Source organism: Telmatherina bonti (genome assembly GCF_933228915.1).
Source record: "Telmatherina bonti genome assembly, chromosome: 15".
NCBI lineage: Eukaryota > Metazoa > Chordata > Actinopteri > Atheriniformes > Telmatherinidae > Telmatherina > Telmatherina bonti.
In genome coordinates, this window is record NC_136613.1 from 5,601,627 (window position 1) to 5,625,130 (window position 23,504).

The 23,504-nt window shown below is 43.8% G+C and overlaps 1 protein-coding gene across 5 annotated transcripts; it reads right to left on the bottom strand.

Annotated features, from left to right (window-relative positions):
* Positions 1-1,616: 1,616 nt before the first annotated feature.
* On the bottom strand, positions 1,617-21,625 carry sf3b1 (splicing factor 3b, subunit 1). 5 transcript variants are annotated; one of them, XM_079254064.1, is made up of 24 exons: positions 21,576-21,625; positions 19,159-19,331; positions 18,905-19,006; positions 16,712-16,826; positions 14,702-14,781; positions 13,573-13,758; positions 13,035-13,497; positions 12,235-12,356; positions 11,954-12,151; positions 11,777-11,878; positions 10,192-10,371; positions 10,029-10,115; positions 9,527-9,797; positions 6,873-7,018; positions 6,549-6,695; positions 6,280-6,405; positions 5,448-5,669; positions 5,180-5,362; positions 4,516-4,627; positions 4,326-4,446; positions 4,125-4,256; positions 3,776-4,048; positions 2,157-2,373; positions 1,617-2,080 (listed from the first exon to the last, which is right to left on the bottom strand). In XM_079254064.1, exons 1-24 carry the CDS (start codon positions 21,601-21,603, stop codon positions 1,922-1,924), a joined length of 3,945 nt encoding a protein of 1,314 aa, XP_079110190.1. In that variant the 5' UTR covers positions 21,604-21,625; the 3' UTR covers positions 1,617-1,921. The 5 variants fall into 5 exon arrangements, with proteins under 5 accessions (XP_079110190.1, XP_079110191.1, XP_079110194.1 ...); XM_079254065.1 differs by lacking the exons at positions 18,905-19,006; positions 19,159-19,331; positions 21,576-21,625 and adding an exon at positions 15,138-15,192 and having other exon boundaries at positions 16,712-16,769; XM_079254068.1 differs by lacking the exons at positions 1,617-2,080; positions 2,157-2,373; positions 3,776-4,048; ... (14 more) ...; positions 13,035-13,497; positions 13,573-13,758 and adding an exon at positions 15,138-15,192 and having other exon boundaries at positions 14,711-14,781.
* Positions 21,626-23,504: the final 1,879 nt, after the last annotated feature.

Genomic DNA, 23,504 nt, shown 5'->3' on the forward strand with positions numbered 1-23,504 from the left:
CGCCTCAACAATAGAGGCACGGAACACAGCCCATTCAGACTCGATGTCCCCCGCCTCACTCGGGACATGGTTGAAGCTCTGCTGAAGGTGGGAGTTGAAGCTCGCTCTGACAGGGGACTCAGCCAGACGTTCCCAGCAGACCCTCACAACACTTTTGGGCCTGCCAGATCTGACGGGCTTCCTCCCCCACCATCTGAGCCAACTCACCACCAGGTGGTGATCAGTTGAAGCTCCGCCCCCCTCTTCACCCGAGTGTCCAAGGCATGTGGCCGCAGGTCCGACGATACGACTACAAAATCGATCATCGAACTGCGACCCAGGGAGTCCTGATGCCAGGTGTACATATGGACACGCTTATGTTGGAACAGAAGTCCAACAACAAAACACCATTTTGGTTCAGAGGGGGGGGGGGGGACCATGCCTCCCAAGCAGAACTATGGAGTCCCCAGAAGGAGCACCCTCCAGCACTCCCTTCAAGGACTCCAGAAAGGGTGGGTACTCTGAACTGCTGTTCGGCGCAAAAGAACAGACAACAGTCAGGACCCGTCCCCCCACCCGCAGGCGGAGGGAAACTACCCTTTCATCCACCGGGGTAAACCCCAACGTGCAGGCACCAAGCTGGGGGCTGATGAGAATGCCCACACCGGCTTGGCGCCTCCCACCATGAGCAACTACAGAGTGGAAGAAAGTCCAGCCCCTCTCGAGGGTTCTGGTTCCAGAGCCCAAGCCATGCGTCGAAGGTGAGTCCAACTATATCTAGTTGGAACCGCTCAACCTCGCGCACAAGGTCAGGCTCCTTCCCCACCAGAGAGGTGACATTCCACGTCCCTAGAGCCAGCTTCTGCAGCCGGGGATCGGCCTGTCAGGGTCCCCGCCCCTTGCTGCCGCCCAGCTCACATTGCACCCGACCCCTACGGCTCCTCCCGCAGATGGTGAGCCCACGGGAGGTGGGGTCCATGTAACCCTTTCAGGCTAAGCCTGACTGGGCCCCATGGGTAAAGGCCCAGCCACCAGACGCTCATTCTTGTACCTCACCCCCAGGCCTGGCTCCAGAGGGGGGTCCCGGTAACCTCCGTCCAGGCAAGGGAACATTTATGCCCACGTTTGTCGTCATCATAGAGGTTGATGAGCCATGCTTGGTCTGGTCCCTCCCCTAGACACCCGTTTGCCATGGTGACCCGACCAGGGACATAAAGCCCCCGACAACATAGCTGCTAGGATCTTCGGGACACACAAACCTCTCCACCACCAGATGTGTTGACTTGCCGCCATGTGATTGGCTGTTTGTCTTGCATATTGCAGAGGAAAATGTTCTTAAAACGACAAACTTCACCACCAGAAGACTTGATGCAGCTACAGTAGAGTGATAATGAGCTTATAAAAGCGATCAGAGTGAACACCCAGACTTGTCTGCAGGAGAAACTGGGTCAGTCTGGCTGTGCAGCGGTGATCTGAACCGAGCAGAGGGGGTCGTTTCCAGTGAGCGTTCATGCATGCACAACGTTTCCATTTCTGCTTTGTTTAGATTCATTTTGCAGCCACACGCAGGTCTGCTTCTCAGACTGGATTAATGGGAAGGAAGAAAAGACTCCAACATTTTTTTTTTTTTTTTAACACAAACATTTTATTTGGTCAACTAAAGCATCTAATAAGAACAGAGGAGGTGTGGAAAACCAGGAGGCTTCATCAATAAATCAATACAGACGAAACAAAGCAGATACTTAAAACGCGTGATTAGAGCTCTGCATTTCTAAACGCTTGTCTGACCTCCACGGGTCCTTACAGCAAACAACCAAAGTAAAAAATACAATAAGACTCTACAAGGTTCTTTCTTTCCATCCAGTTTCAGGCTGGAACAGAAGCTGAAAGAAAAACCAAACCGCAGGCGATGGAGGCGACCGGGGGAGTGACAGGGACGTATTTACAGGACGTATTCCAGCTCGTAGCGGACAAAGACGTTCTTGTCGTCGTTGTAGACCTGCGGGTAGTGGGCGATCAGAGCGTCCTGAGAGCCGATGTAGATGGAGTTGTAGATCTTCCAGTAGACGTCCCTGACCTTCCTGGCCGGGTGGAACAGACCCTGCAGACACCAGCAGACCATCGTGACAAACCACACACGCAGATGAAGTTCAGCGCTTATCTGGTCTGGTTCTTACCTGCAGGCAGTATTGCAGCATGCGGCAGGGGCCGAGGGCCACCCGCAGACCCTCCAGGGCGCCCATGACCGCCTGAATGACGTGAGGCGACGTCTCAAAGACGTTGGGCCAAACGTAGTTCAGCAAGTGGTTGAGGGAGTCTTCGCAGCCGAAGCCGTAGACGCCCAGAGACATGTGCTGGACCACGGCACTGGCGGTCTGTCTGTGGACCAGGTCCCTGCAGGGTGAGGACAGAAAGCGCTCAGTTACAGGATCCACAGCTTATGAAGACACAGCGACCTCCAGCTGCTTCCTGATGTTTTCAGAGACTTTTAACTCAACCTTAGCCGCTGTTTTTGCTGCGTTGCCCCGTTCGGGATGATAGTTTCTAACAAACCTTTCCATAAAATTTCATTCAGAGATCACCAGGGATTCTTTACGACCTCTTGTGTTACCAGAGGCTCAGAGCTGCGTAGAATGAAGGGCAAAAATGTCTAACAGGCATTTTTTATAGCAGTTTTTGAAGACTTTGTCCTCCGATCTGAAATAGTAGTAAATCTGGACATGTTTTCATTTGTTTTCCGTCTCATTTAGCTTTAAGTCTAGGGCTGTGACGATATGCTTTTGTCCCGATTTGATTCTGATTTTTTGGGCGCCGATTCGATTTAAATTGCGATTCTCACAATTATTCAATATTCCTTGTTTTTGTAGATTAAAAACAAAATAAATGTATAAATTTTTTTTTTTGTACATCATTTTTCTTGATTTCAGTGAGGAAAAAACAACCCAGCAGCCAGACCATCATTCTGCTGCTATAATGCCCAGGAAGACGAGTAAAAAGATCAATAAAAATAGAAATGACAAAATTTTTTATAATGGATTATTTTTATTTATTTGGGGGGAAAAAAAATCTTTTTATAATTAACTTAAAAAAAAAAAATCTATTTTAAAATTGTCAAACAAAAAAATTTCCGATTTTTTGATTTTCCCACCCCTATTTGAGTCCCAGATTCAGCTGGAGCTAAACGAACCAGATTCTGGACAAACTAAAGCCGTTCTGGATCATTCCCAAAGACATGGTTCTGACCCACATTTTCAAATACAAATATTAGTTAAATAAAATAAATAAATAAATGGATTAACTACAAAAAAAATTTGCAGGTAGCCGTCACTGGAAATGTACAGAACCATATGTAGCCACAACAAGGGGATCCAGAATCTGGTTTTGTGCCATGGGCCACAGTTCTATCAGCGTTTCCACTGCCATTACACTGGCGGGGGGGAGGGGGGGGTGCCCCGACTTCCCAATGACCACCACCACCCCCTACATGATGTCATTTATCTGGTTCATGACATCATAGCTGCTCTGCAACACCGCAGACAAAGTGTGTGTCAGAAAACATCAGCCAGCTTATAAAACCTAAACCATCTGTGTTTATTCAACGCTGTGAGGAGGAAACTCTCGCTCCCAGCAGCTCCGGCGTCACAGAGATACAACTCCACCACTGAAAGAGACATCTGGTGATGCATTTACGTCTGCATGAGTTAAATGTGGGGAACTATGATAATATTCATGTCTAAAAAGGATTTAACCATGAAGATCTGGAGCGATTGGAACTGTAAGTGATCATCCGGCTCACCTGTCCATGAGCGCATCCTCCAGCAGCGGCGTGACGGCGTAGATGTAGTCTTTGCCCATCTCTCCGATGTACTCGAACAGGAAGGAGAGTGACTTGAGGACGCCGTTCTGCACGTTGAGTTCGGGTACTCTGTATTCGTTCATCAGCGCCGGCAGCACGGTGAACGGCGAGCAGGTCTCGGCGACGATGGCGATGGCCACCGTCGTACAGACTCGGTTCTGTCGCTCCTGCACTTTGAGGTTGTTGAGCAGCGTGGCCAGGACGTCGTGGGGGCTGCGAATGAAAGGAAGGACGACAGCTCAGACGCCGGTGGAGCTCTAAAAGCGATCAGCTGGCAGTCGGCACTTACCCGATGGCTTTGGCGATGTAGCCAAACGTGTTGACGGTGGCTCTGCGGATAGCCTTTTTATGAGCTTTGAGCAGCTCCAGCAGTTCAAAACAAATCCTCATCCACTCCCTGGCCGACACATACTCCGCCCCCCTAAAAACACACCCAGGTCAGACCAAAAAGCTTCAACAGGGACCTGATAGAGCCTCAGAGGGAACCGACCTGTCGGCGATCCTGCCCACCAGGTCGATGCAGTTCTCCTGGACCTTCTCATGCCGGTTTTTCAGGATGGGGGTCAAACGAGGAAGCAGGTCTTTGATAGGTGGAGTCATCTTGTGCATACCTACATCAAAAAGCGGCTTTTAACACGTGTTCCTGAACAAACCACGAATGAAGAGCAGAGGGAACGTACCGATGACGTTAACGATGGCCTTCAGCGCTCCCAGGATGCTGCCCAGCACCTCGGGGTACTCCTCTCCCAGGTACTCATACAGAACCACTCCCAAGTGACCCATCAGCTTTTCCTGCAGGAGCAGAGGCAACATGCATCAGTTTGTGGACTCTGTTCCATGTTCGGTTTGGTGACAGGCGCGTTGTTGGCATACAAACCATACAAACCTACACGGTGGAGCTACGATAGTGGATTAGTTTGTGTCTTTCTGAATATTCCTGCACCACGTCATTTAGAATTAAGCTGATAAATCACACATGTCCTTAAATCTGACTCAAAGGCATCACCACCAGGTCATCATTGTATCATCAGAACTGGTTGTTTCTCATTCATGAGAGCCTAAAAGCTGGAATATATTCTCCTGTTTCACCGGGACAGTTTTACCCCGAAGATCTGTGGGAAACCATAATACTGTTGGAAAGTTTATTCTAACCCTAACCCGGGAGACTGGGCCTCTAGCCGCCAGAGCCTGGGCCTCTAGCCGCCAGAGCCTGGGCCTCTAGCCGCCAGAGCCTGGGCCTCTAGCCGCCAGAGCCTGGGCCTCTAGCGTCGGCGACTACACTTCTAATGCCGGAGCATGACTCCTGGTGAAACAGGTGTGACGCGGCGTGTTTTGACAGCGTACCTCCTGGCAGGTCTTCATCACCACAGCGGTGCGGGAGATCAGATCTGCTGCCTGCTGACGGACTTTGGCCGACTTGTTGTTGAGACGCCACAGCACCGTACCACAGATCTGAGGCAGGTAGGGCTTCACTCGCTTCCCCAGGGCGTTCACCACGGTACCGAACCCATTCAGCATCACCGAGTCCTGCAGACGGAAACATGGAGGAATGAAACGGAACTGGAAACATCCAACCTGCCGTGTCTCAGTGAGGTTATTTTGCCCCCCTCACCTCTGTGGTCTGCTCCTGGAAGGCGTACAGGATGCCGTCGATCAGCTGCTCCTCCAGCTTGTGGTCGATGTCGGCTGCACCCAGGTTCCCCATGATTTTCTCGATGGTCTCCATCACCATCTTTCTGTACTGCTCAGCCTCGTCTTTCAGGTCGTCCACTATGCGAGAAATGATCTCGGCTGCTCCCACTTTGTTAGCCAGCTCCACCGTGGTGTCCACCAGCTGAAAACACAACCAGGTCAATCGTCAAATTACGCGGTGCATAGTTCCAGCAGCATGAATATTTACAGTAACAGCTAGGTCTGCTCGGTTATGACAAATTATAATCACAATTATTTTGATTGAAATTGAGATCTTCATTGTTTAACACGATTATCCAGTATTTATAAACAACGCTGCGCGTCATGGTGTTCTAGACTCCGTGTTGTGCATTATAACCGTCTAATGGATGGTTCTGAGTTGTTTAATCCGCTTTTACCGCTTATATAGGAACTATTTTACGTTGGCCTGGATGTACGTTTTATACCAAACAACCGCTGTCAGGCTGCAGCGCGTTTCTCTCATTCACCTGTTAAAAGACGGCTGATCTGAACCAGCTGGTTAACGCGTTGCTATGGTAACGCCCCGTAACGGAAGGATATTACAGTGTTTAACTCGCCGAATATTCCTCAACATAGACAGAAAATTTATGATGATGATGTGTGAAGACCTTTACAAAACGGGATATATGTGGAAAATTATGATGCAAAATTGCAATTAATTTTTTGAGAAAATAATCCGAGTCGGTGTATAAAAGTCTCCACAGTTGGACGAGTGTGTTGCGTTCACTGACCTGTCTGTAGTTGCGTCTGTCCAGCGCCATCCTGTGTTGCCAGAAGTGCTTGAAGAAGGGGGGCAGGATCTCCGTCTTGATGTAGTTTGCTTCCACACCGTCGGTGCCACAACACTGCTTCACCACCTACAAGACAACAACAAAACAGCGTCGGGAGCGTTTGGTTAACACACTAATGACAAAGGCGTGCAGGCTGAGAGCAGAAAGGCAACCGCTGACCTCAGGTAGCGGCTTACGAGCCCAACCACAGGAGGCGTAGCGCTCCTTACCTTGAGCACGATCTTCTTCATCTCCTCATCAGGAGACTGGAACTCTCTGATGAGGATCAGCATCACCTCTCTGGTGTAGTAGTTGGCGTACTCAGCATCCATCAGCGGGATCAGGTAACCGATGGCTTTGAGGAAAGCCGCCAGACCCTGGAAGAGCAAAACGGAAGAGCAAAGTTTATCATTTCATGTCGATTTAAGGTGCAAAAAGAGGCTGAAAGCAGCAGCTCCTCCACGGGAACAGTTTATACAGTAAATACTCACTGCAGCACCAGGTGGCGCAGCACAGGATATGGATCTTTCTGCACGTTACAAACAGGATCTCACCTTTCCTCTGTGCTGTCGGATACCCTTCCACAGTGGCTTCAGGACCGAGTCGAAGGACTCGATACCGTACGGTGTGGCGGCTTCAGCCAGGGCGGCGATAGCCAGGGCGCTGATGGTCCTCACCTTCTGCTGCTCGTCCACCAGACCTGCGGAGCAGCAGTAAGTCAGCGCCATGCATCTCATTACAGCCAACCAGACCTTACTGTTGTTTACAAGCATCCTGTCATCGTTCCAGCATCCACTGAACTTAGAGGTCGGCCGATTCCATAAAATCGATGCAACACGATTTATTTACAATTCATAAATGTTCAAAACAATCAGTTTTTATCATTAAAAGACAGAAACACAGCTTTAAAGTGAGGCAGGAAGATAAAAGTTGCATGTGCCAACCGGAGACTTGAGGCAGACGGGCTGCAAGCCGTCCCCTTAAAGTCTCCGGGGCAAAAAACAGTAAACAGCCAGCAGGAAGCTAGCAGCTAGCCTAGCAGCTAGGCTAGCTGCTAGGGTTACAGAGCTGAGATTCCCTCATCGGGTCGGAAACATTTCAGTTTTTATGGAAACGAGAAAAAATGAGACAAGACTTGTTTGATTGCATGAAGATGTTAGGTTTAAGGTGCATGGAAATCCTTTAGACTTAGACTAGATATGGAATTCACTACCGAAGAACATTAAATTAACCATTGATCTAAAAGAAAAAAAAAAAAACTAAAGAAAAAAACTTTAAAATATTAAAAGATTGTTTGTCAAAAGTACAGGTATCTATATAAATCATGATTATAAAAGAGTTTGGTGATAAAAGTATCCTAAATATTAGGGCTGTGACGACATGCTTTTGACCCGATTTGATCCAGATTTTTGGGTGCCGATTCGATTTAAATTGCGATTCTCACTATTCTTCAATTTTTCTGATTTTTGTAGACTAAAAACAACAACAAAAAAAAAAATGTATAAAACTTATTCTTGCTCATCATTTTTCTTGATTTCTTGTACGAAAAAAAAAAAAAAACAGTAGCCAGACCATTATTCTGCTGCTATAACGCCCAAGAACACAAATAAAAATAATAAAAAAACCAAAAAATTTTGAGCAGATTTTTTTTCTCAAATAAAAAAAAGATTAAAGAAAGAAAAGTTGCGAAGCCAAAAAATCCCAATTTTCTATTCGATTTTCCCACCCCTAATAAATACAAATGTATGTGTAATGGATAACCTAATAGATAATGTGGGTAGAGTTGTACTAGAAGATTTGTATTATAGATAATCAAATATTTAGGCTGATTTCAATGATGAGTTAGTGTATTTTGTGCACGAATAGGATGTGTATTACACTAAACTGTTTTTATGATAGAATATGATGTATTATGGTTAAAGTACCGGATATAACATGAATGGACATGACATGCATGCATTTAGTATGTAAAAATGGATGTAAATAGATTGATTTGAGTCTGTAAATAGCTTGTATTCCATGATTGAACAGAAGTGCTGATGTGCTGTGTAACTTTTACTAGTTTTTATTGATGTTATAATTGTGCCGGATGCCAGGAAGAATATCTGTAGCTTTCTATAGCTAATCCTAAATAAACTAAACTTTACTGATCCCTTTGGGATGAGTCCTTCAAGGAAATTTAAATTTCCAGCAGCTGAAAAGGAAAAGTAGCATACAGATGAAAACAAATAAAGTTAAAAAATAATAAATTAAATAATAATGAAAATAAGAGAATAGCTGGGGGTGTCCTCAGCTCCCTCCACACTACAGTTTTTACTCCATCTCTGTCCTCTTCTCCCCAAGTGAGGAGTTGTTGAGTCCGATGGCATGATGGAGTTTTTAAGTCTGATAATTATTTAATAATCTAATCGTAGCAACTGAACTGAAATCCAATCTAAACATGAGGTACGTAGGATGACACACTCCTACACTAAACAGCAACATTGTCTTCGTTTCCTGCTTGCTTTCGTCGTGGGCAGTGAATGGATTGTGTCATGTGACCCAGCAGCTCCGCCCAACCGGTACAGACAACGCACGGGGGTCCAGAAACGATGTGGTTCGGTTCTGTCCGATCCTTTTATACTGGAAACACACAAATTCGCACAGCTGACCTAAATGTTTCCCACTGGGGGTGGGAAAATCGAATTAAAAAAATAAATAAATAAATAAATTAAAAAAAAAAAAAAAATCGAAAATCTGGATTTTTTTTTTTGCGTTACAATTTTAATTCCCCCCCCCCAAATAAATAAAAATAATCTATTCTAAATTTGTTGTCATTTTTATTGTTTTTATTGATCTTTTTACTTGTCTTCTTGGGTACTACAGCAGCAGAATGATGGTCTGGGTTTTTTCCTTATTCAAATCAAGAAAAATGACCTGCAAAATAAACAAGTTTTATACATTTATTTTGTTTTTAATCTACAAAAATGAATATCAAAGAATTGTGAGAACTGCATTTTAAATCGAATCTGCACTCAAAAAATGGGAATCGAATGGGGACAAAAGCATATCGTCACAGCCCTGGTAGAGACGGGGTTTAACTGCGATACCAGCTGGTGTCCTGCGTGCTCTAGATGTCAGCAGCAGATCTAAACCAGCCGGGTGGAGGAACGTGACCCGACGCTCAGTCAGGGAACCGTTCGCTTGATGCAACGGGAAGGAAACTGACCGTGTTCTATGATCTCCACCAAGCTGCGCAGGTGAGGCAGGATGGCGCAGCCCATCAGGATGGCGATCTGCTGCACGATCTTGATGCCCGTGTGGCGAGCCTGCCACGACTTCTTGCTTTTGCACACAGCTTTGAGGAAGGGCAGCAGGGAAGGGATGCCGAGGGCCGAGGCCACCACGGCGAAGGCTCGGGCCGTCGTGTTTCTGACGTACTCGTCCATGTTGTCGATGTCGGGACGCATCGTGGAGATCATGGTGGCCAAACCAGCAGCCTGAGGTTAAACAGGTTAAACGCCATTAAGCGGTTTATGATTGACAGCAGGAATCTACAACCATCTGTAACCAGCAGGTGCAGAGTGAGAACAGACGAGGCGTGAGCTGCAGGTCTGCGTGCTCTCGTGCTGGTGTCCATCTGGCGAACAACTAGCCCTGATCTGACCACCGAACTGGTCGAACAGGCGAGAATAGTTCGCTATACTTCAGAAGAAGGCGTTTCATGTTACCTTAGCCAAGTTGGAGATGATCTCTCTGCCTTCCACTCTGGCGTAGTAGTCCTCATCGATGAGCAGCGGCTCGATCACCACCAGGATCTGGACACGCAAACCACAAACGGTTAGGTCAACAGAAACAGAAAAAGAAATCCTGCATCTCTCGCCGCGAGCCCACCTTGTGCACGTATGGTCGGACCAGGTCGTCCAGCTTGTACAGGATGCGGTCGATGACTTTGACCAGCAGGTGGCGCTCCTGGTCCTCCAGGGTGGGCGACATGAGCAGCGGTAGGATCTGGTTGAAGAGCGGACCAGCTCCGAACTCGCGAGCTTTATCGGTGATTTGACGCAGAGCGGCCTGGAAGGAGAGGGGGGAGAAGACGACATGGATCACGGCTCTGCAGCAGACATTCATCAGATTTATTTATGACGTGACGCGACGACATTTCTTCAGCCGAGTCGCGTCTTCTATCGAAATGAAACGGACATTTCCTGCACCGTCGGAACATCTTTAGTAGTTTCTGAAATCCATTGTCAATTTGACAATCTCTTAATCCATCTACAGATGAAACTGCATCTCATTTTATCGTTTGTACAACCTCAGCTGATTTGTTTGTTTGTGTTTACCTTCGACTGTATATAAAAAGTCATATTTTTATACATCGACATCTTTTTTTCTCAATTAAAAATTAATTTAATAAAATTGGTCATTTTTATAGTTTTTATTGATCTTTTTACTCGTCTTCTTGGGTGTTATAGCAGTAGAATGATGGTCTGGCTGCTGTGCTGTTTTTTTCAACATAATGAAGTGCAAAAAATAAAGTTTTTTACATTTATTTTGCTTTTAACCTCCAAAAATTAGCAATATCGAAGAATTGTGAGAATCGCAATTTAAATTGAATCGGCACCCAAAAAATCTGAATCAAATGGGGACAAAAGCATATCATCACAGCCCTAATATTTCATATTGATTTAACTTTATCCATCTCTCTAGCCATCCTGACTGAACTGTGCCTGGTTTGAATCTGATTACACCTTTATGTCCATCTTATCTACATCTTGTAGTTCTATTATAAAAGACCAAATTATTTTGCTGTCCAGCTACATCTATACTGATACTTCCATAGTTTATCGGTGGTCAGATATATTTTATTTTATGCATCTGCAGTAAATTTATTCATGATAAATCATGTTTATTTTTCCTCCATATTATTTATTTCTAATCTGTTTTTATGTGTGTTTAAGTCTTCATCCTCATGTTAAAGCACTAAAATCCAGAGCAGCGAAACTAAACAACTAGTCTCTCCAAACCAGTAACACCAGTCCAGGAAGCCTGAGATAAGCTGTGGAAATAACCTGCAAGGTGGGGAGTTCGAAGGTGGATAAAAGAGAAAAAGTAGAAACATAAAGCATTCACAGAAAGGCAACTGGTTCAGTCAACGCTACAAAGCCTGGAGCGATGGGAACCAGGAGGGTTCAGCGCCACCAGTAAGACGTCTGAGAGCCTCTTTCTGCTGGTTTGTTCTGGATGAACAAACGAAAACATTAAATCCTTTCTGGTTACAGTGTCCAGTTTGTGTCTGCTGCTCCCAGCAGAGCATGACGTCTGCACTCTGACCTCGGCTGACAGCAGCAGCTCCTCACAGAGGAGATTCTGTAGCAAGCAAATATTCACGCTGCAGCCACATGCAGGCTCAGTGCTGGGTGTTGATCTTGCAGAGTTTCCGTCCACACGAAGCGGATCGCCGAGCTCAGACACCAACCTTCCTCATGGGCGGCGTTCCATTCTTAATCTTCAGCAGCAGCTTCATGATCTTCCTCTCTTTCTGCTCCTCTGGGCTCAGCGTGGACTCGTCGACCTCCACCTGGATCAGACACAGAGGGAAAAGATTCAGACCTGGATCTGAAATCCAGATCAGTTTGACGGGTCTGATCCTCACCAGCAGTTTGTCAAAGTACTGGATGTCGTCAGGTTTGAGGAAGGGGAGGTTTCCTGAAGGCTGGTCGTTCATCTGCTTGGTGGTTCGGTCCTCGGCCTGCATGTGGAACCCCGTCATTCCTCCGATGGGAGTGGGCGTGGCCGACAGCTTACGGGCCGGAGTTCGGATCGGTACGTAACCTGCGGGAGGAGGCAACACCTGCAGGGAGGGAGAAGGAACCGGCAGTGAAGTGACAGTTTCTACGTGTGACTCGTGCTGGAGCTGGAGAGCTAAAGTCACACCTTGTATCCTTCTGGAAACATGGCATCCAGCTCCTCGTCCGTAAGAGGCCGGTTCCTCTCGTCGATCTCCCGCTCCCACCGCCAGGCCTGCAGCTGCTCGGGAGTCATGCTCATCAGGTGTCCTGCAAAGGAGGCCAACACACAGCTTTAAGAAAAATAAAACACTTTTAAAATGAACACATATATTAAAAAATATAAATTAGAATTATGATTTAATATAATAAAAAATATTTACAAATACTACATTATAATGAATAATTATTATAATACACGATACATTTTAAAAATACTTTTATAGTATCAGTAAATAAAATTGAGAGTTTAAAATAAAATTTAAATTTAAAAATAAAAATTTAAATAAAATGTAAAAAAAATAAATTGTTCTAAATATTAAATAAAATTTTATAAAGTTGTAAAAAACTAAGCATTAAGAAATGAAAACGGTTAAATTAAAACAAGACAAAATCAAACATAGTAAAAAATATACAAATTAAAATTATTTCATAAAAAAAAATACATTTTTAAAAATATTTTTAAAGTATAAGTAAATCAAATTGTAATAGTTTTTAAAAAATCCATTTAAAATAAAAAATACATATGTTTTTAAAAATAAAATGTAAAAAATTTAACAAAATTAAAATGGAAAAAAAAATTTGTTCTAAATATTAAATAAAATATGAATTAAATAAAGTTATTAACAAAATGAATAATTATTAAGCATTAAGAAATAAAAACAGTTAAATAAAAGCAGAATATATCAAACATAGCAGTAAATAATGGAATGAAGGGCGAACGTCCACCTGGCGTCGGGGTGGCCATATTCATGGCTGGCGTTCCCAGCGGGGTTTTTCCTGGGGTCAGCAGCGGCGTTGAGGAGCCCATCTGACTGGCGGGGGTTTCATCCCAGCGGGACTTCCTCTTACTGGCTCCTGGAGTCGGCGTTTCGCCCACAGACTCGTCTCCTCTATCTGTTCGTGGCGTTTCAGCCCAGCCACTCCCGTGTCCAGGGGTCTCCCGCTCAGTCTTTGGGGTTTCATCCCAGCGGTTCTTGCGAACGCTCCCAGTGGCGCCGCCGTGGCCGGGCGTGGCGTGGCCGGGTGTGTCTCTGCCAGGGGTGGCGGCACCGGCGGGGGTGTGGCTGGGAGTGGGGTCCCACATACGGGTACTGGGAGTGGCGCCTGGGGTCTCGCTGCCTTTAGGACGACCTGGGGTTTCATCCCACCGGCTGTTGGAGGGTGTGTGTGCAGGTGTGTGTCCCGGAGTCTGAACGGAACGAAAACATCAGTTAGATGATGGACAGCAGCCGGAGGAGGCGAACCGCAGCAGAGCAAGTCTCACCTCAGCAGAGGCGTCAGCTTGGTCCCAGCTGGACAACTTTTTGGGCGTGGCGTTGGACGGGGTTTGGTCGGCGGTCTGATCCCAGCGGCGTTTACGTTTAGCAGCAGCTTGGGAGGCAGCAGACCCGTTCACAACCTTCAGTTCCCCTGCTTTGGCCTTTTCTGCCAGCTGCTGACGAATCTCTCTCTACAAACAGAAACACAACCGAGTCAGACGGCGCTCGCGCACACAAACAAACTGAGAAAGAGGAGGACAAACTGCTGAAAGTCTGATGATCCTGCAGATTACACAAGGTTTCTTAAACAGAGCTACAAAATCTGTCCCAATCAGCTTTAAACCTGGTTTCTTCCAGTGTTTTTATCTCATTGCACACAAACAACTTCACCAGCAGCTGCTGAACACGGAAATGCTGTAATGAGGTTCAAACAGGAAGTCAATGATAACGATGGTTTTTGGTACTGATGTAGTCACGAACTGATTGAAGAGAAAAATATGACTTTCATCCTTCCTATTAAACATTGTCATGTAAAAAGACTTTCTTGTCCTCTTTATCCATCCATAACGCACCATCTGTACCTCAAACTGGTCATGTGACCCCCTCCATCTCACCAGAGGGGGTGTGTAATGGAAAGAGGGTTTAGGTGACACTTACATGAAATACTTCAGTGTGGACGCGTCTGAAAGATCACCTCATGAGGATGTTTAAAAAAAAAAAAAAACAAAAAAAAAAAACAAAAAAAAAACAGGTTTTCTAAAAGTTGTTTATTGAGTTTATGGATGTTTAATGCAGTTCTGGTGGCGACAGAAACACACCCAATGTCTGAAAGTAACACCTAAAACAAGCTGCACTTCCCTCTGGTGAATGTGTTGCCTAGCAACCATGCCAACATCAGGACCTTTACAGCAGGACGATTCAGCTCCAACCCACCAGGGTCGCAACATGTCCCTGCAACAACACACCTGACTCGGATGAGTCGGTGTGCACAACTTCAGCGTCTGTCGGATGCTTCGTTTAGGTCAGATGCGTTGAAGCAGGGATACACTGAAACCCTGTAGGGCTGCAGCCCTCGTCAGACGGAGTTGAAGAGCCAACCCTAGCTGGAACTAGTTCACAAAGAAAAGGTCTCACCTCATCTTTGGACAGGTTCTGCTCCCTCATGACGTCCACATACGACCTGACCTGCAGCTTGGGGTCCGGCGTTTTGCCCCCTGCGCGAAAGAGCACCAACAAGAACAAAGAGACCCTCATTAGAATCCAGAAACCAAAGCGTCACCAACACAGCAAGCACAAAAACACAGCCAGCTAACCCTGACCGTTTACCAACACATTACATATGTTCCTGCTCTGGTTAGCTGCTCATTAACAAAAAACAACAAGCTCCTACTGAATTACACTGAAATTTTACATTTTTGCTTTGCTTACATAGTCGTAGCATTTCAATAAAAAACAAGCAGATACATAAAAGAGAGAAGAGCTGAGGTTGTGCTGCTTTTCTTTAAGTGGATTAAGAAGTATAGCCATCACTGATGCAGGGCTCCTGGGCTGTGCTCCTCAGAATACGTACACTTTCAGTGCCAAGGGTCCTTCTGCAGTCAGACTTCAACCGGCAGAAAAGAAGCCTAGAAAATTTCTCTTTACCATTAGTAACACTTTGGAAAAGGGTTTAAACTCACACACAACAGTATACCACCTGTAAGAACAATGCATCTTCTGGGGGCTTAAACTAGAAATAAACTAACTTGACTGCGGTGAAGATTCCCAATTGGTTGAAATTAGCAGATAAAAAATGAAGTCAACACTTTCAGGGTTACACTTGGGAAGTAAATTACATTCAAATATAAATGAACAGAGAATAAATGAGAATATCTGCATAGAAATAATCCCAGAAGCACGCTGATGCCTCACAGCGCTGCTCTTTGTCTACTTCTGGACTAATGAATTTAAGAGAGACATGTAGTCCAATGTTTTGATGAATGAGAACTGCTTTAACTTGTTCTGATCGGCCAAATAAAAGCTGGAGGGAAGGGTTGTAGAGGCTGCGCTGCATCTGAATCCCCTCACAGCCCCCTCCCAACAAGCAGCCGGTGGACCCTGACCAAACTGACAAGTGTACTGTGTTCCCCATAACCTACACAGGATGAGTTGCTGCACCCTTAACAGAGTGCAGTACAGGACTGGCAAAGCAGTACTGCTGTAGGAGAGAAATTAAGGACAGTTAGTATGGGCCTGTGGTATTGTGGTACACAACTTTTCTTGATAACATATTTCTATTTTACAGAGTTGTAAAATAAAAATATATTTACACAACAACTTTGTACAAAGAGCTCTCTCTACATGCAGGCTTCGGATGGACTAAACTGCTCATAACGTCTACAGCAGAAAGGATCAGCTCGCTGGCAGAGAGCTGGTGGTGTTTGGGCTTTATTTCACCTTGAATATTAAGATGGACAGATTTATAAGCCAGCTGGATACATTACTGATAAAATAACTCATTTATTGTTTACTGAGGCCTGAATAAAACTCAAAGGTGGTTCAACTGGGATATCAGAGCCCAGACAAACGGGACACGGGGAGAGGAAATCTCTAAAGGGACACATTTTATAAATAAGTCTTCATATAGAGAGAAATCCAACAGTTCATGTGTCTCTATGATGCCGATACAACCCTGATGCCTCTGAACGTGTTCGGCGGACTGCCTGGCTCGGATCTACAGCGCGCCAGGTCGGCTGACACGTAGCTAACCCTCATGTCGTCGTACGTTTAACCCTTCGACTACCACACAACCCATCTGCGACCCGAGCTCGTTAGGCGACGCCTACCCAACAGGAAGGGAACCCTACCACAAACCAGGAACTTTTCATTTTTGGTTGATTTTTCTTGTAAAATCAGGACAGGAGCGCCCCTCCCCTCCCCTCCCCGACCAAACAATGAGCTGCGCTGGAAGGCTGTTCTCTGGCCACAGGTAAGGTGTGGAGTCTGGGAAGCGAGCTATTGCATTGTGGTCGAAGGGTTGAACAGTGACGCTACATGTGAGACCATTGGCAGTCATGGAGGGGAGGGGGGGGTGTCACAAGTTAAACATGACATAAAAAAACAAGGGGGGATGACGTAAGGACAACAGAAAGGAGGAAAATTTACCGTCTGCGAAGGGGTCGAGACGCTCGGGGGAGATGATCATCTGTCGGCGCCGGCCTTTGTACTCGTCCTCCCGCTCGGCGATCTTCTGCGGACGATGCTCTGCAAACGGGTCGTACTGCAGAACCGACACAGACGGCAGGTTTTAGATGAAGTCATAACACTCTGATGATGGAGCATGTTAACTTTTATACAGTCAAGGACCAAATCATTAGCTCAGCACTGAAAAATGATTGTTTTAAAAGCATGTTCTAGACAAAGCAAAGCATCTTTAGCAGAAATTTCAGTGTAAGTTTGGATGCTTGCAGGATTTTACGTTGTGTACGTGCTTTCTGAGGCGACAGCTCACACGCCATGCGGAAGGAGGGAGATTGTGTCCAAAAACAAGATATCTAAGCTTCATATAGTTTAGAAATACCATGTTGACATTTCCTTGCACTGTTAAAAAGCTGCTGAGAAATATGTGGGGTTTTTTTAAATTATGTTTTTATTGGGGGTCAGGAACATCTTCACATGCACAGTACAATGTCATTAATATCCAATGGATCATAAAGAGGAAAAGAAGGGAAAAAAAGACAGTACAATATAGGGCTGGGCGATATATCGAATATACTCCAGATATGGTGGCTAGTCCTCTGTGCGATATAGAAAATGCCTATATTCGTCATATTGGAGTATCCTGTTGTCACGCAGGTGTTTTTAGCTGTGGGCGGGGTTTCCTCACTCCTCCTCGACTCTGCACCGCTTTGCACAGAGAGTTAAAACGAGCGCACCTCGTTACGTACATAACGTGAGCTACGTGCTACGTCATGAGAGGCAGCGTGGAGACACTTTCTTGCTAAATTTGGCGACTTTTTGTGAAAAGCGACACATCTAGTGACTTTTACTGGAGTTATTGGAGACTTTCCTGGTGTTTTGGCGACTGACTTTAAAGCGCATATTGTAAAGTTATTGTCAGAAGGAGAGTCTCTCCCCGTCCTAAAGCACTCAGTCGCTCCGGCTGCAGCTGCAGCCAGTCAGAGGAGCAGAGAGGACACCTGCACGACTCCACCTCCAGTCACAATGAACAGCCAAATCCGCCACTGATCCCGCTCTGGATTACAGAGTGGGACGTAAATTACAAAGTTTTTCACGTCACGCAAAAATAATTCATTCTATTTGATTACATTCACAGCCTCTGTCACTTATTCACCTCATCCACTGTGTGTGTGACACAAGCATATTTATCTGGCTCGTCATGTCTCTAGAAAGTACAGAAAGCAGTGGGAATCAAATCCTGAATTAAAAACTGTCTGAAGCCGTTTATTGGAGACGATACGAGGACATTCTGCCTGGATTATAAAACTGATTTCTACGCTAAACTCTGCGATTAAAAAAAATACACGACAACTCAAAAACGTAACCATAAAGCAAAGCCTTATAATAGTTCATCATTTGAAAAGTCCCCCCTAGAGCACCTATTTTCATACGTTGCATTTGTTACATCATGCAAAGGCACTTTATTTTGTTTTAAAATGACATGTTTCTGCCACTGCTTTAACTGTTCAATAAATACGGTTTTGATCAGTTTGCTTCGTTACAATTTCATCCTTTTGGCATAAATGTTTAAAATCAGCATATCTTAATGCAGTATGAACAATTATGTTTTAATGGAGACACAAAATCATCTTACTGATGTGATTGTATGCACCAAAGCATTAATTCAAGGCTGAGGTAAATAACAAGATATATATCGTATATCGTGACATGCCATAAAAATATCGGGATATTACTAAAAAGTCATATCGCCCAGCCCTAGTACAATATAATTATTTTGCATCTCTGTTCCCATTTTTCAAACAATACTTTTAAAGAAAGACTTGAACACCCAGAGAGTAAACAAAAAGTGTAGCATTGTAGTTCCTCCAAAAATAAGAATAATTTGGGTAAATATTTATACAACATATGTAATAATGTATTCATCCTGTCTAGAGACAATTGAACTCTAAATCGTTCCGAGCATCTGTTGTTTAGAGTATTTTTCCCCATTTGTTCCAATGTTTTACAAATAGGTCCATTTTTAAATTCACTGTCAAGGTAATCTTTACCATTTTGTAAATATCAGATACGATTTGAGCCTGGGAAATATGGTTTTAATTCAGTGTGTGGGTAATGATTTAATCCTCAGGTTTATGTAACACGAGAAGGAAGGCTTACTTGTTCATCTGACTGGGGAATGGCGTTGAGTATTGCCACTGGTGCGTGGTAGCCCGGCTTCTTTTGTCCCAACAAGCTGGTCGATGTGTCGTCTTCGTCGTCCTGAGGGAGGAAACAGAAGCAGGAGTCTAGTCAAATCCCGCCGTACAGGCAAGACTCTCCTAGCTCGCACGCAGAACACAAGCAAATGGGAGCAGTCAAGCTCCACTGGAAACCGATGGCAGGTTCATGAAACTAAATTAAACCAAACTTACATCTTCCTGCTCGTTTGCGGCGATGGAGGTGACGTATCCGGCAAAGCGGCTGTCGCTGCCTCCGTAGATCTCCTGGTCATAAAAACCAGTGGAGTCCAGGCCCACTCCCTGCCCCCCCTCCTCCACAAGGGAGGCCTTCATCCCCTGGATCTCCAGGATCTGGGCCTCGATGTCTAAAAACAGAGTTAGAACACACAGTTCAGTTAACGCTGGGAATAAAAGGTCTGAACTGAAGAGACGATAAATAATTGTCATAAACAACAATATAAAGGTCCGCTGCTTTTAGTAACCTTCCTGTTCGGACTACGTATCTGGCAAACAGTCTGCGGGAGATACGTCATTACATTTATTATGCTACAGCAGAAAACACAAGTTCAACACACAAGTATGCGTGCCGTTAATATTCCAGCACAAAAACTCCAGAGTCTGCAGTTTCCCAGCTTTTGCTTTTGGCCTGAATGAAGAATAATCATCTCTTCCTGCATGTAAACATAGCGGCTCTGCAGGGTTTCATATAGGGTTGGTCATACGGTGCAAACACCACCTCTTTTACATGAGCATTCGTTGATGAAGACTGGAACGCCTGGGTTTAATTACCCAGTTGATAAGCAACTTCACAGCACTGCTGATCTAAACCCTGAATGTCTAGGTAAGTTGACCGTAATCTTGCTTTGTCATACAGGCCTCATGTGTCTGCAGAAGTTCTTCTAAACTTAACTCCTCCAGGAGTGCTGTTAATCTACCCCAGACCTCACAGCGCACTCAGCCAATCCCTGCAGGAATCAGACTGTAACCTGGACTAAGCTTTGCCTGGAGACAGACTAGATTCTGCAGTCTAATCACAGGATGAGTGCCATCTGCCTGCTGCTAATCTAAAAATTAAACTTAACCAACGTATTAAGGTTACAGTCCATTCAGACCAAAACCTCTCGCCATAAAAACAGTTTCTTCCCCTCCGTCGTCAGACTCAACATTTATAATACCCGAGCAGGACACTATATAAAAGTCCAGTCACTTAAATAAGTCATGTCACATCACTTCATCTATTGCACGGTTGTTTGGATGCTACTGTTTATACTGTACATATCTGCATGTCTACATACAAAATTACTTTTACTTTTATTATGTATTTTTTTAACAAAAAAAAAAGTATGTATATCTGTTTATTTCTCTGCATGCCCTTACCTTATTTGTAAAATAGTTGTAAAATAGCTGTACTTCTACTTTTATTATTATTCAGTGTTTTCAATTGTTATTTTTATTATTCAGCATCTTATCATCGAAATCAAGTTCCTAGTCTGTGAATTGTTCAGACAATGGCAATAGAAGTCTTCCTGATTCTGTCAATCTTTATTAAGGACACAGAATCCAGGTCCATAGAAATAGAGAAATTAAAATAAAATCAGATCAAAATATCTGGCTGTAAATTAATTTAATGAGGAAGTGAAACCTAGGTAAGTTTATTTGGGATATTTTTTGTGGTTGACTCCATAAACACCAAGTTTTATTTACCTGGCAGGTTCAGACAGCAGTGATCTAGCAAACCCAAATTAGTAAATACCATCTAAATCTCAAATCTAAAACAGAAACCATAATTAGTCTTAGCTGTTGGTTTTGTGTTTTTTTTTTTGTTTTTTTTTTTTTATTTTTAACTTTAAAGATATTTTATAATACAGCTTGTAACAGATGTAAAGCTTTCCAGGTACATATATTGCAACTGAACAGTAAAATTGTAACATAAGAAGGAAGGAAAGAGGAAAAAACAAACAACACGAAAACAAAAACAAACAAGAGCTGCACTGTTGCAAAATAAGGTTTTCAAATATAAGTGGATAAGTGTATATATCTAATAATCCTTATGTATATTTGTGAGAGAGGAAAGAAAGAAAAACGAAACTTGTCATTCAAACAATTATTTCAAAAGTCATAATCTATAGCTTTTCAAAACATATGTGGGGGATTACTTTATAAACAGTTTTCAGCTGTTTTTTTTTTTTAGTAGCGCAACGTGGAGCTGATTAGCGCTGTTACATGAGCTTTATGCTAACTGGGTTAGCTTACATCACAGGAAAAATGATAAAACACCGCACAACTGAGCATTTATATACAGTTACCATGATATTTGACAGTACTATGAGTGCGCTGATCAGTGTGATGCCGCCTGGCCTGTCATATATAAACAGAAAATATCAGAAATTCGCCTGCTGACGCTAACCGGCTAACAAGCTGCGCCATTATATAAACGTCCGCGTTGCGTCCTAACAGGCCTGCTGCCTGCGACGCATTAAAACTACTAATAAACGTCAATTATTTCTGCTGTCGGCATCTTTTATGATGAATAAGAAACTTTAATTATACAAATATGCAAATGCATTGGCAAGTACACGGTATTAAAGGATTTCTTTGTGAAAACGTACCTTCGTGCGTTTTGGCGATCTTCGCCATTTTGGTAATGGTTTAACGAGACTGAAACCGGAAGTAAGTTGGAGGAGACTTCCGTCTCTTTCAAGCTGGTCTCAGAGCAGGCCACGCCCCACGCCACGCCCACACTGCCAAAGTACCGTTGAATTGATCCAAGAGTTCATTAAAAAAATATTTAATCGCTGTATAAACCAATTCATCTCTAAGTTATTGGATATTATTGTGAAAATGTTCAAAATAAATAAATAAATAAATAAAGATAGATAGATAGATAGATAGATAGATAGATAGATAGATAGATAGATAGATAGATAGATAGATAGATAGATAGATAGATAGATAGATAGATATAGGTTGTCACATAAAACTTATGTGACAATCAAAGGGTAAGAGCAGAAGCCTAACCTTAAATATGTCCCTCTTTTCATTCATTTCAAAGTGTCAGACTTTTTGGGACTTTTTCAGTGTTTGAATAAAGTGAATGAACAATAACCTGCAGAAAAAATACACATACCTGCTGATATCCACAATTGATACACACATATACATATACATACACACATCAAGAGATGAAGTTTTCCATCCATAAACCAAGCAGACTTAATAAATAGCTCTTACAATTTCTAAAATTAGCTTTGATTGAAACTAAGGAATAACTGTGCGTTTAGAGAGAACAGCTAACTGCATGACACACACCCAGGCTTGATCAGCCTGCGATGAGCTGCATCAGCAGGGGGTGTGTTGTCATAAATGGCCAAAACATCCTGTGAATGATTCTGACATACACAGATGATGTGGTCCGTTGTGAAAGCCTTACAGCAGTTAGTCTTCAAGAACCCCAAATTGAAAGTGTCGCAAACATTACAGATTGTAACATGAAATCATTTCAAAGCACCTGTTGACATAAAAACATTTTCAGGACAGCTTCAACCTAAAAACAAAATGTTGTCATTATTCCACCTGTTGACACTAAGCTTCAGTTCAGTTCCTGAATTGTTTGCAGCAACATTTAAACCCTGTTTTCCTTTCCTGGAACGTCTCACCAGGCATCCTCAGAGGTAGATCGCTCTTTGTCTTTATCATTGTTCCTCTCATTTCTTTATTTTTTCTTTTTTTGTTATTATTGAATAGAATATAATTTCACAAAAAATACAAAATATGCATCTTTTTTACTGTTATATGAACAGATAATGCAGATATCAATATTTACTGACACACATAAACAAACATATATACATAAACCATCGTATCCATGAGCCACAGTGATCTCCAGGAGCATTTCGGAGAATTGCAACAGCGGGCCAGCAATGATGAAAAAAACATAATTTCTTCTTCTTTTTTTTATTTTGATGACATGTTCAAACTAGCTGAACCATCAAGAGTCCCAAACAGAGCACTCAAAGGGCATGGTTGTAAGTTTACTCTGAGCACAGGAGACATTATATCATATCAGAGCTGCACAAGTCTGGTCCTCCAGGTCCACCAGCTTGACACTTTTAGATGCATCCCTCCTCCAACACGCCTGAATCACATGAATGTGTCGTTACCAGGCCTCTGCAGAGCTGAATGGCATGCAGATGAGGGCATTCAGCCATTTGATTCTGGTGTGATGGAGATGAGATGCATCTAATTGTTGCAGGGTGGTATCTGGAGGACTTGGACACCTCTGATTTAAGTGCATGACCAGTTCTGTTTCCCAAAAATTCTTAGTTTTGGCATTACTCAGTGATAAAGTGGAATCGTAAAGTCTTGAAATTATACCTGTCTGGTTTGGTGTGTTGGGGGAAAACACACTGCCAGGATGGTTCTGGGGGGAAAATGGGTGAAATTCCAGAAGTTATATTTGTCTTTGTCAATCTGAATGTTCAGAAATGCAACCAAGTATTGTCCCACATCTCTGGTTGTAGCTGCATTAAGCATTTTAA

What these genes read in the sequence shown, in the direction of transcription:
- sf3b1 (XM_079254064.1), bottom strand. Translation starts at nt 21,603, where the DNA reads ATGGCGAAGATCGCCAAAACGCACGAAG. An exon ending in GGTGGAGATCATAGAACACG is followed by an intron (nt 7,019 to 9,526) that starts GTCAGTTTCCTT and finishes GCTGCTCCGCAG; the next exon opens with GTCTGGTGGACGAGCAGCAG. An exon ending in TGAAGAAGATCGTGCTCAAG is followed by an intron (nt 6,406 to 6,548) that starts GTAAGGAGCGCT and finishes GTTGTCTTGTAG; the next exon opens with GTGGTGAAGCAGTGTTGTGG.